The 13,824-nt window shown below is 32.8% G+C and overlaps 2 protein-coding genes across 2 annotated transcripts; both read right to left on the bottom strand.

Moving 5' to 3' along the window:
* Window positions 1–394: 394 nt before the first annotated feature.
* On the bottom strand, window positions 395–1,282 carry LOC102667403 (uncharacterized). The gene has a single exon (XM_006603447.1). It carries the CDS (start codon window positions 1,280–1,282, stop codon window positions 395–397), a length of 888 nt encoding a protein of 295 aa, XP_006603510.1.
* A 9,114-nt stretch (window positions 1,283–10,396) lies between these two features.
* LOC548029 (glutathione S-transferase GST 11) lies at window positions 10,397–11,876 on the bottom strand. The gene is made up of 2 exons (NM_001250741.2): window positions 11,503–11,876; window positions 10,397–10,914 (listed from the first exon to the last, which is right to left on the bottom strand). Exons 1-2 carry the CDS (start codon window positions 11,821–11,823, stop codon window positions 10,567–10,569), a joined length of 669 nt encoding a protein of 222 aa, NP_001237670.1. The 5' UTR covers window positions 11,824–11,876; the 3' UTR covers window positions 10,397–10,566.
* Window positions 11,877–13,824: the final 1,948 nt, after the last annotated feature.

The following is a 13,824-nucleotide window of genomic DNA, read 5'->3' as shown; positions in this document are numbered from 1 at the left end:
TGAGGACATCTACTAACCTGTTTTCCTCCTCTGTTGTGAGTGCGTTACTGATCACTACAAGTTTATCTTCCTCCAAGAACACATACTTTAGATGATCGGGCAATATCTTCAACTCTATCTTCTTCTTCTCAGACAGAACTTTCTTCTCTAGCGTCTCAAATCGGGCTTCTTCCTGAGGAATACTGTCTTGTCTATCTAAGTCTTCCAAGCAAGCCTTTAGATCTTCTTCCTCTTCACTGGTTAGACAGTCCAAAGCATTTACCATTGCTTTCTCCAGTGAAGACTGTGGTGTCTTGAGAATACTGACATCTTCCTTATCAATCTCCTCCACTCTGAAACACTTCCAACCTTCCTGTGGGTACTTCATTGCTTTGAAAAAGTCGAAAGTGATCTTCTAATTGTCAATACTCAACTCCAAGTTCCCATTCCCCATATCCACCACACAATTGGAAGTTAGCATGAAAGGTCTGCCTAAGATGAAGGGAATGTCTGTGTCTTCTTCGATATCCATTATGACAAAGTCCACCGGAAAAGTAAAGTGGCGTACCTTGACTAGGACATCTTCTACCACCCCGTATGGCCTTGTAATCGAACGGTCTGCTAGTTGAAGCGTCATCTTGGTAGGATCTATCTTCAAATTCCCGATTCTTTTACACATTGATAAGGACATCAGATTGATACTTGCTCCTAAATCAATGAGGGCCTTGTTCACCGTTTCCTTCCCTATAGTGCACGAAATGGTAACACTTCCGAGGTCCTTAAACTTCTTGGGTAGCTTCCTCTGTATTATAGCGCTGCAGTTACCCCCTACCACAATATTCTCATTATCAATGTACTTCCCCTTCTTGGTGAGGATGTCCTTCATAAATTTGGAGTAGAGGGGCATCTGCTGTAAGGCTTCCCCGAATGGCATAGTGATCTCCAGCCCTTTGAATATTTCCAAGAAACGTCTGAAGTAGCGTTCCTTGTTCTTCTTGGTGAGTACCACAGGATATGGGAGATCTTGTGGTAGGGCTGGTGGTTCTTCCTTCTTGGCTTCTCTTGCTTTCTGGCTCTTGGTTTTAGGTGGTGATGCCACCTTCTCTTCTTCTCCTGTCCTTTCTTCTGGTGTCTCTGTCCTTTCTTCCTCTGGCTGGTCTTTTTCTTCAACCTTACCTTCCTCCTTGCCTTTTTTCTGCCCTCGAGTCAGCACTGCCTTGCATTCTTCCTTCGAGTTTTTCTCCGTGTTAGCCCCGAAAGTTCTAGTGGACCGTTCGGCTTTGTCGTGTGCCAATTGGCCCATTTGAACTTCCAGATTCCGAATGGCTGCATCCGTGCTCTTTTGATAAGATCATGTCTCTGGGATGAATTGCAGCAGTAGTTCTTCTATATTGGTGGGCTTTTCTTGCTGATTCGGACCTTGGCTGGGGTGCCGGTATGGTTGTTGGTTCCTTTGCTCCTTATATTGGTTTCCTTGATTCCTCCACCCTGAACCTTGCATGAAATTTCTTCCTTGATTAAATCCTGGTGGCCCGTGATTGAATCCTGCTCCCCCTTGGTGGAATCCGGATGAGTTTCCCCTGGTTGTAACCCTGGAATCCGCGATTTGGTAATGCCCATATAGTTTACTTCTCGAGAGGTGTCCTGTTGGCTTACACATTTTCCAGGCTCGTGGGTTCCTCCGCATATGGGGCATCCTTCTACCTGCAAAACAGAAGAGTGGGAAGAACTTACCGCTTGTAGTTGTTGAGGTAATTTGCTGAGGGTTTCGGTAAGGGCTTCTATCTGCCTCGTCAATAGCTTATTTTGTGCCAACGTCGCGTCCTGCATGCCGAGTTCCAAGAGGCTTCTTTTCGTGGGAACATAGGTACGATCATGAAGGATTGCTTGATCGCTGGCCACCATGTTCTTGATGAGTTCCATCGCTTCCTCGGGAGTCTTCAGTTTGATCTTCCCTCCTGCGGATGCATCTAGTAGCTGTTTCGATTGAGGCCGCAAGCCATCGATGAATATGTTCAATTATACTGGCTCGCTGTAGCCGTGTGTCGGTGTTTTTCTTAACAAGCCGTGGAAACGCTCTAGTGCTTCACTAAGGGATTCATCCGGGAATTGATGGAAAAAAGAAATCTCCATTTTCCCTTCGGCGGTTTTTGACTCTGGGAAGTACTTCTTTAAGAACTTTTCCACTACTTCTTCCCAGGTTCTTAAGCTGTTACCTTTGAAAAAATGCAACCATCGTTTTGCCTCTCCTGCCAGGGAAAAGGAGAAGAGGTTAAGGCGTACCGCATCTTCTGGGACTCCGACTATTTTTATGGTGTTGCATATTTCTATGTATGAGGCTAGGTGAGCATATGGATCTTCGCTCGGAAGACCATGGAAGAGGTTCCCTTGGATTAACTGAATAAGGGAGTGCGGGTAGGAGATATTGGCTGCTTGAACCTCCAGTCTTGCAATACTTGTGAAGAACTGGGGAGTGGCGGTATTAGAGAAGTCCTCTAGTGTGACTCTTCGTGCCGGTTCCCCGTCCATTTTAGTGTGATGTGGAGAAAGAGGAGGTGAAGTGTAACTGCTTCCTTCTGTGTCTTGTTCCCTTCTTCTTCTTGCAGCGTTGTTACGCCGACAAGTAGCTTCAATTTCTAAGTTAATAGGGACAACGTCTCCAGATGCAGTTCTAAGTCGCATAAAAACAAAAAGGCACTACCCGTGCAATTATAGGAGAAAGAAGGAATAAAAGCGAAGAGAGAGAATACTAAGAGAATAAGCCAAGAAAAGAAGAGTTGGGCTTACAAACTGATATAGTATGGCAATTAAGTGCGAAAATAAAATCCCCGGCAACGGCGCCAAAAACTTGTTGAGGTTTTGGCAAGTGTACCAAATCGCTCTTAAGTAGTAAACCTCGGAAGTCCGAGTATCATTTCCACAGGGATTTTATTGCACTTTATCGAATACTTCTCAATTTGTAAGTAAGAGTAAAATAATAAAAGCAGGAATAAGTGCAGGAATAGATTGCTATTACTAGATCGAATAGTTTAAACGGAAATACAATTAATAAAACTGCCAAGACCAGACAAACCCAATTGGCCTACAATGCATGTAAATATGATATTCATTACCAATGTACTGGTATTAGTTTTACCCACATCTGCTAATTTTACTTGCCCCTGATGTCTCACGATGACAAGCCTATTTTAACTACCTATCTCCCAAATGTCTTTGCGAAGATTCAATAATTAAAATGCATTAAGGTTAAGTTTTAGATGTTGCTAAATGCATGGGCATTGAGTCATCATTCTATGCCTAGCAATGCTAACCCAAGGATTCTTTTCTTAAGATGTTCTATTAGGTGTTACCCTTTCCCAAGTGTATAACCCCTAAAACCAATGCATGCATTAAATCTTAAACTCTTATTAGGAAATACCCTCTCCCGAGCGAATAAAACCCAAAAGAAATTCAAGAATGAATGCAAGATAACAAGAAAAGAATTAGAACAGAAAAACCTGGAATAAATCCTCTTTGCATTGATAATCTTGAAGTACACCGTACATCGTTGGCTTTTTAGGCCTACCAGGCCCTAGCTAAGGGATTAGCCACTCATGGTCATTGAGGGCTTACAACTAGGGGTGAAAGAAAGAATAGGGATAATAAAAACAAAGAATATAGAGAGAGAAGGGAGAGCTCAGGCTGGGAGTGCTAAGGGAATTGCTCTGAGGCGTGATGTCGATTCCTTGGGACTGACTCTCTATTTATAGTTGCTGAAGTGGGCTTTGGGCCTTTATAGTCGCGCTTAGCGCGACACCTCGCGCTTAGCGCGTTCGTATCACGCGCTTAGCGCGCCCTGCAGGCTTAGCCTGTGCTTCTGTTGGATCGCGCGCTTAGCGCGTAGCTGGGGCTTAGCGCGCGTAACGGATTCTACATCTTCGAGCTCAACGCCTCGCTTAGCGCCTGTCTTCTTTGCTTGCTTAGCACCTGACGCGCGCTTAGCGCGAGTGTTGGGCTGGGCTTGCTTCAGAACTCCTTCTTTCTCTTCATTTTTGTTGCCTTTTTGCTTAATGTAACCTCAATTTTCGTATCTACAACCAAAAATTCAATTTAATTAATTTTTCAACTTTCAATTATAAATAATTGCTAAATAATTAATTCTAGGCAAAAATTTGATTAATTAACTACTATTAATTCACAATTATTTAGCAGTTATCAAAGGTGAACAAACATGCACTAGGGTTCAAAGAAAGGAGCAAGTAGCAAGGTGATGAACAAAAATGTGCTAGGGTTCCAAGAAAGGAGCAAGGTAGCAGAAAGGTGAACAAAAGAGGCACGAGGTTAAAAGCAAGCATTGCGCGGTTTTGCTTTTTTTTATTTTGACAATTATGACGGGTTTTTTTACTAAAAACCGGCATAAATTTTATAAAACATAACATTCTAATGCGGTTATTGAAAACTGCCTTAGAATGTGCGTCGTAAAATGCAATTTGAAACACAATTATTACAAAAATGTCACCGCACCACTTTCTAAAGCGGTTCCTTGTACAATCGTCGTAAATCAAGTGTCGTAAAAAGCCCTTTTTCTAGTAGTGTTGATTTCCTACCACTATGACAATTATTTATTTATTTTTGCAAATCCACATTAGCAGTTTTTAGTATATGCTTACACTCTGTGCACTCCATGCTGAGTCTTCGACTTGCTTGGTGGTATTTTTAATAACATGTGAGTAAATTTTGTGAATAGCATGTTGGATCTCTGACTTGCCTAAGTTCACAAAGTTTACCATAAAACTAAAGTCTTTTCTAAAAATCGTAACACTCTCATATATAAATGATCACTCAATTCTCCTTTGTCATGTTACACGTACTTTATGTTGGGTCCCCAACTTACTTGGTGATGTTTTAATAAAGTGTGAGTAAATTTTGTGAATTGTCATGTTGGGTATCTGACTTACTTGACTTCACAAAGTTTACTACAGAACCAAATTAAAATCTTCCAAAAAAATATAATAAAATAAAATCAACTCAACACATAAGCTCTTTTTCTACAAAGAACCACGTAAGTATGATTTTCTCATTGCACCTGGGGATACGTAGGAGCGAGGGCGAATCCCTTGTCAACCCAAAAAAAAATTACAAAAATAAAAATCTTTTTTTGTTTCTAAAAATAAAATTTGATTTTCTTTTCTAAAGAAAAATATAACAAACACAATTGATGTTCTCAAAAGAAGATAATAATTAAAATATCACTTTATTTTTTAGCACACTTGATTAAAGGTTGTCGTCTTCATGACGGGCTTGTAGAGTACTAACATATTCTCCGTACATAAACAACTCATGAATTCTTTTTTTCCTCAAATCGTAGACTATTCCTTAATTTTTTTGTTTTCTCGACGTTTTTCTTAAATAAATGTTGGTGGCGACTCCTCAAGTTTTTCATTTTTTGGAAAATAATTTATCTAATTTTATTTTTTTGTCTCATCGTGGCCCACGTAGCAACACTCTTAAATATTTCAAAATGTTAATTTTAATCCTTATAAAACTATGTTTTCTTTATATGTTTTTGGATCCTGTATTTATCAAAATTGATAAGCTTTTAGTCCTTCATTAGCGACTTGAAAATATGTTTTTGCATAAATTCAAAAGCTAAATATTTATAGGGACTAAAACTAACCTTTTGAAATATTTTTAGGAAGCAAGGACATTTTATTCTAATTAATATATGATAGAATAAGAATAGGAAGCTAAGAGAAATAATAATAGTTTATAGAATAATTGATATGTTGACAAAAAAAAGTAGAAAAGAGTAATTAATAATTATATTATTTTATACTAACACTTCTCCTAATACTACTATATTTTTAGAAAATAAGCTGTGTATTAACAATATAAAATAGTGTATATTCTCATCTAATTATATATATATATATATATATATATATATATATATTTATTTTTATTTTTTTTTTTACAATTACCTTAAATGCCATACAAAATTATAAATAGTAATTTTTTATTAAATAATAATATAAAATTATTTTATATTCTTAGTATGTAGTCATTAATTTTTTTTATCTCTTTTTCACACGTTAATTATCTTATCACAAAATTTTTCTGTTCTTTTAAGAGAATTTTTTCTGTTTTCAATACATTCTCTCGGTATACAAAATTTTGTAAAAGGTACAATTTCCCGATTATTTTTGTAACAGGTAGTATTAGATATGGCATATGACACTAATCCAGAAATTAAGAAAAAAAAAAAACTGTATTTGCATGCAGTAAAGAAGACTCCATCGTCAATCGTCATATATGACAAATTGTCAATGACTTAGAAATGATGTAAGAATCACGTCACCTCTACGTGGGAGCATAGCGTTAGGGTTTTACATTAATATAGTGGAATATCTTTTACTAGAATAGTTTATCTAAGAGAGATTTTATATGGGTTTATCATTTTTTAGTTTCTAAGTTTTTTTTTGAATTTTTTTTAATCTAGATTTTGATATGCTAGAGTCCTTAAATTAGTTCACTATTAAGATTTTTAATATTTATTATCACCTATCAACATTAATTAATAACGTAATAATGACTTATCACAACATCAACAATAATACAGAATAATCCCATATGATTTTTCTGATAAACTTTACTTTTAGGCAGCATCTAACATGATGGACCAGCAAATAAATGATCTAATGTTAACCATTATTTGTGAGTTATTAGATTAATCTCATCTCATAAGTTGTATCCTGCACCTTTCCTCCTCAAGCTCTCTCCCCCAACAACACTCCTACCCTCAGAGGTAATTTCGACAATGGTGTTTTCGTAAACATTGCAAGCGGCAACTTTGCCTGAACCATGCCTGTAAACAAAGCCTCACCATCAACGTTGTTGCACAAATCCACTTTTGATAAAAACAGAATACAAAATGTGGTGGCACCTCCATAGGCCTCATGCCAAGGGAGTGCTTGGAAAGCCGCGGGAAGAGAAGAACTCGTCGTCGTTCTTTGCCCTTAGGCAGGAACGGATGTATGTTGGTAATAATGAGGGCAATTATTAATTTCTCTCTAACTAATTTTTTTTACTTGAATATTTTAAGTAATTGTTATTCTTGGTTTCATAAAAAATAAGTATTCTCCACATCAGATAATGTTTTTAAATTAAAAAAAGATAAAAATATATTTTTAATTTCTTAATTTTTTTTAAAAAAAATTGTTTTTAATCCGTTAATTAAATGTTGATGGGTCTTAATCTCTAAATTATTTTTTCGTTTGATTTTTATGCTTGCACTCAAGTTTCCTGTTAAATGATAATGTGATAATTGATTTGGGAAAAAGAAGTTTGTGACGATTAAAAACTGTTCAATAATGCTTGGTGAAATATGTAAAATGTGTTGAATCATTTTCTAACAGTTAAGAAAATGTTTGTGATTAGTTTGAAAGATACTCTTGGATCTGTTCCTCTTCGCACAACCCAAAACCCAAATCTGAAAAATTATGTGTTGCTTTTTTCATTAAACATTTGTTGTTGGGTCATTTTTTAATGGGATAATTTAATGGTAGGTACTAAAATTAAACGGAAAAACAGTTTGGAGATCAAGCTCACTCAACATTTAATTGATAGACTAAAAATAAATAAATGATGGACTAAAAACAAAATCTTTTAAATAATTGAGGATCTAAAAACATATTTTATCATAAAAGATGTAAAACAGCAAATTGGTACTCATCTTTTAAAATTTGTAGAAACTTAAATATTTTAATTTTTTATTGTGATATTTTGTAAAAATTTATAATGTTTTTTGTTAGTGAAAATATTATGTACTGTTTCTTTATCCCATCTAAAGAAATTGTATGGATTCGTCACTGTCCTCAAGTCCAATGTGTTATGGCTCTGGCACGATGGTGAGATCTCACAACATCACAGAAGACCATAAGTGGTGAGGTCAACGACCCATCTATGGCGGTGGTAGGGCGACTCAAATGCGACTAACCCATCACGACAGTAGTAGCGCGAGGTGGATGATTTTAGATCTGTGAGTTTTAAGGATCTCAAATTTGAAGAATTGCTGACTCTAGTGGCGAATCTGAAGACATTGTGGAAATGGATGTTTTTCAAAATACTTTGTGTGCATCTCTGGGTTTGATGCTTTTTTCTAGGTTTTTCGATCCTAGGTTGGTTTGGTTTTGCAAGGCGGCGTGTGGTTGATCCACTAGTTTGGTTCGGTATTGGTAAAGGTGCAATTTTTGTGTTGATTTTTTAAGACCCAGATTGTGAGAGAATATAATTACTTGGACATGGACAAAATTTCGAAACTCGGTAAATCTGGTGCACCACATTTTCTTTGAGAAGATGGAGCCGTTGTTTGATGGTGTTTGAATCTAGTGCAGCGTGGGTGTCGAGCTGCTGGAGAAGAAGTAGGTAAAAAGAAAAACAAATGGCGTTGTTACCGAGAATCACCTCCGGCAATGGCGCTGATGAAAAGAGAGGTTGTGGAAGGTGGTGAAGGAATTTGTTGCGTAGGATATACAATAATATTTTATGTCTTAGATCAACCCAAAGGTTGCAAATAATGGTCCACAATAGACCACTTATCTTGTTGGTTCATTATAAATGTTGTCCTAATTAAAATTCATTATTGATGGCATCAACTTTTTTTAACAAATTAGAATTTATAAATATAATTTATTAAAAAAATTATATTACTTCATTAGACTCATTGATAATGTGACAAATCACTATGTTATCAACAATATTGTTATATTGGTATGTTATCACTGAACATTATTACTTAATAATACAAATGAAAAATAGTAATGAAAAAAATGTTTGAAGAATTTTATTGATAAAAAAATTAGAATAATGACTAAAAGAAGAAATCCCACAAATTTTAAGTAAGAAAATAATATTAAACCTTTTTAAAAAAAATTAGAGTCATTTTAATAGTGTTTTTTTTATAGAGGGTTATTTAAATTAGGAAATTATTCTTTATTTATTTATTTTCTTTATAGGAGTTCATAAGGTTGGTAGGATTGACTGTTTAAATTTTAGTTGGGTTTTGCTTAAATTTAAAAATAGTGGTTAAGGAATTAAAATGAGAAAGTATATATAGTGAATATCATAGAAGAATAAAAAAAAGTTTTGAACATCATAATTGTTTGGGTTTCAATAAAAAAATAAAAAAATTATCTCTAGTTCCTTAATTAGTATCCTAAGAACACTTTAGGAAACCCATTTAGCATTTTCCATTTGAGCATGTTACTTATAAAAAATAGATGTTTATGAAAAAGAACACAAATAGTTTGTTGTTTAAAATCAAATACAAATAAAAAGAATAATAATATAACAGAGGTGTGATATATTATAAATTTGTATAGGTCCACAAAAATATTTAAATAAAATTATAAAAAAATCATTACATATTATACATTTTTTTTTCATTTATATATATTACTATAAGTTAATAATGCCATACCTTCACTACATTTCTATTAGTTTTTGAATAAAACTTAAAGTGATTTAGTTTAAATAATTTAAAAATTATGTGAAGATAAAATGCGAATAATTATAAGTAGAGAAACTAAAATTGTTGGTAAATTAAAGTAAAATAATTAAAAAACATGCAAGCTTATAATTATTAATTTTTTTATTTTACACACTTTACCAAATACATTTATTTTTGCGTGGGGCATTTTTTTAACTTAATATATTTCTTAGCGAGATTCAAAGAATAATTTATCGAAATATTAAAATTTATTATAAATGTTCAAAAAATATTTTTCTTATATATGAATTTGAAATCAAACTTTCAATTATAATTTAATAGACAAAATTATCAATCAACTTATACCATGTTAATATTTTCACATGTGACATAACATATATATCTTTAAAGAATGGTTGTATCTTTGCATCAAATCCTTATCTCTTCCGACACCAATATCCCTGAAAAGCATATCCACCAAAAGATTTATATGATGTGGGGAAGGGAAGTGACATCTTTTCCTTTTATTGATTGCGGTAGCCAAAATGTCAACAAGGCCAAGAGCCAAAAGGAGAAGGCATTGATTACAAAAGTTAAAAAAAAGAAATCACCAAATACTCTTTATTAAATACTTTAAAGTTTAAATCAATTATAATTGTTTAAATTAGTTATTTATTTTAATTACGTGATTTTATAATTCCACGTAATTTTAAATATTTTACTCATAAAATTCATTCTAATATTAAAATTATTAAAGTAGGTGTTTGATGTAATTTTTTGAGTTCTATAATGTTTAAAAAACATGTTATTTATGACATAAATAATATCAATCAACAGTCACTTATAAAGTAACTTCATATCATCTTTTCTAGAGAAAAAAAGAGTCAACTAACAATTATTTAAAATTAGCCAACTCAACAAAAATATCTCACTCTATATGCTCTAACACGACTCATTCGTTTATTTTATTGATTGAATTGAACTATCTTTTGACATGGAGAAATCCTATATCACATAATTCATTGAAAAATGAAAATACAACCGCAATAACGAAACATAGACAAGTAGCTTTCATTTCATACAATACTGAAACCTCGATGGAAATTCTGAGTCTCACTATATTAATTCTTTCTTTTAGCAACGAAGCTTTGAGCCCGAGCCTTGAAATAGGCAAAAAGTTGATCCTTAGGAGGCATAACTTCGTTGACAACTGGATGGTTGTGAAAGTCTTGGCTCCATTTAGAGAGCTTTGGGAATTTCTCACTTGTGAACAATTGCAACCCTGCTATCTCTTGAATTATAGGTATTAACACAGCAGCAATATCCACAAAGCCAAACTCCTCTCCACCAAAAAACTTGCCCTTCAACTCATTCTCAAGAAAACTCAGAGCCTCAAATAACTCTTCTTTAGCCTTCTCTTTCTCTTTCTCATCAGTCATAAAAGCAGATTTCCATGCTGGAACCACACACTGATTTCACAAATTAAATTACGTATATGTTAGTAAAATACTAGTTGGCATAAATAGAACTATTATTTTTCTTGGATACGCATATAGTTGCAAGGAATATCTCTAATCATTCATAGAGACTAATCTCCTTCGAGTGATCTAAAGACACCCAATGGGGGGATATTTTCTTCCAACCAAGTTTCTTTTACACATAAGAGTCAAGATTCAAAAACCTGAGTCCATAATTATTCAAACCAACCACTTGTTCATCAATCAGAACTATATATGATTGAGCTATGTAGAAGTAAATAAAATCTGTTTATAGGATCCCCTTTCTGCTTAATTTTCTGCATTAAAGTGCAAGAAATATTTCTATAGTATTTCTGTTTAGAAATTTAGAATCGGATTAGTCACAAGTAGATATAGCACAAAATATTTCTTACACCAAGTTAAAAATTAGAACGAAATCCTATACAATTACATAAAAATTACAAATCATAACAATAATTCAAGGTAGTTCTTAAATCAATCTGATCCATGATTCACTTTAAACAAAGTTGATTAGCAAAAAGAAAAGAGTGAAAAAGAAGGGATCTAACTGAGAGTTACCTTGTCATCAATGAACTTAGCCCAGAAACGAGCCAAGGCTCTTTGGTAGGGATCAGAAGGCAAGATGGGATTGTTTTTCCATGTGTCATCAATGTACTCAACAATCACAAGGGACTCTGAAATGGGCTTCTCATTGTGAACAAGCACTGGAATCATTTTGTAAACTGGGTTATACTTGAGGAGCAAATCACTCTTGTTGTTCAAATCGTCTTCCAAATATTTGTATTCAACTCCCTTCAACTTGAGAGCAATCTGAACCCTGTGTAGAAATGGGCTTCCCACAACTCCCAAAAGGGTCACCTCTTCCTGACTTGAAGCCATTGCAGCCACTTCACTTCTTCTCTTGACTTATGCAACTACGAAGATACTTATTTGGAAAATGATGAATCCTATGGTCTTCACTCTTCTGCAATTAAATTATTATACAGATAGACACATGATGACAAAAGTCCTTGTCTCTAGACCTAGGTGTTGTATAAAAATGGAATTTATTACCCAAAAATATAGGGAAATCTAGAAAATAAAAATAAAAAGTTTACAATATGTATTACATAAAATAAGATTAATTTAAATAAAATTTGAATACTATAGACGTAAAAAAAAATTATATATGTAATTAATTCAGAAAAAATTAAATAAAAAACAAATAATTCGTGTAACTAATCTTGAATATACGATTTTTTATAGTAAAAAAAGGGGCTAACTTCTTTTTATGTTTTGAGTTTTATTTAGTTTTTATTAATAATTGTATATAATATTTTTATTTTGGTTTTTTTTAAATATGTATACGTAGATTCATTATTTTCTTTATAAGTCTTTGAAATTATAAAATAAAGGAAAGTTGATGTGATTCTTTTGTAATTATCAATAAAGAGCAAAGGAAAACAGGACAAAAAACGTATTGAGATGAAGCAAACCTAAGAAAAAAAATGAATAAGACAAAACCAGTAGATGTTTAATGTGCTTAGAAAACGTTTTTTTTAATATAAAGATGACCTTTAATCTTTAAACATTATCTTTTTTTTTTCAAAAATAAATTAGAGTTGAATTGTTTTAATTTTAAAAATATTGAACTGTCATAAACATTTTAGCTAGACATGATCTTTATTTATAAAAAGACTGTTATCTAAACAAAATAATTAGACAAGTACTCTAAAACGTATAAATTACATTCAGAATAAGATGAAAATTCAAAAGTTTTACATGAAACTTGCTCAAATTTTATAGTAAAAAATATATTTTTAATTCCTTAATTTTTCATGATTTATGTTTGTAGTATCTCTTCTAATATATAATCAGTCTTGATTCCTCGACTACTTTTTTGTTTGGTTTTTAGTTCTTACCAAAAGTGTCATGTTAAATTATGATACGACTACTATTTTTAATTATTTTAAAATATTTTGTGATAATTTTTTTAAAGTTTAAAAATTACTATAAATTACTTGAATAAAAAGTATTAAACAATTAAAATAAAAAAATAAAATCATACAATTAAATGAAATTCTGATTGAAATTAAAATTGAGTCTAACATATAAATAATAAACTAGCATACAAGGGAAGAAAGAAGAAGGAAGAAAATAAATGAAACCATGTATGGTCCCTCTCCCCACCACTGTTTTCTGCCATTTGCTATACAAACACACTTGCACATAATGAAGTGTAACTTCCATAGCCATGCATGCTGAAAATGTCTCGTACTTAGCACCATAAAACTTCTTGACTCATTACTAAGGATACCAAATCATCATATAGAATTCAATAAGAGATATTATTCCTACGAAAATTTGTGTAATATTTGACAATTTTTACAAACTTTTACCATTTAAACTAACAAATGAACAATGAGGATTTGAGCATAACATTCAACAATAAAGATAAATTAAAATAAAACTACAAGTTATAATATTTTTGGGATTTTAAATAAACAAACAATAAAATAATATGAAATTCAATGGACAAAAGTTATCGATGTTAGATTTCAACGAATCAAACTCTCTCTACACTAAGATAAAATAACTAACTTGTGAACTAATGTTAATATTAATCATAGTTAAAAAATGATATTCTAATATCCAATTCCATAGATGAAAAGACCTAAGTTCCTCCATTAAATGTCAATCTATTGCAATTTAACTAAGAAATCTGTTTTGAGTTCAATGATCAAAAGATAACCATTAACACTCATTTTATTCCTAGTTCCGAGGTTTAATAGACATTTTACCACTACTAGAAAATAGGTTTTTAACATCAGTTATTAAAAACTTTCAACATCGGTTACTAATTGATGTTGAAACTACTAATTTGAAAAATATCAACGTTAA

The sequence above is a fragment of the Glycine max genome, chromosome 18 (genome assembly GCF_000004515.6).
Source record: "Glycine max cultivar Williams 82 chromosome 18, Glycine_max_v4.0, whole genome shotgun sequence".
In the NCBI taxonomy this organism is placed as follows: domain Eukaryota; kingdom Viridiplantae; phylum Streptophyta; class Magnoliopsida; order Fabales; family Fabaceae; genus Glycine; species Glycine max.
This window is presented reverse-complemented; position numbering and strand designations above follow the sequence as displayed.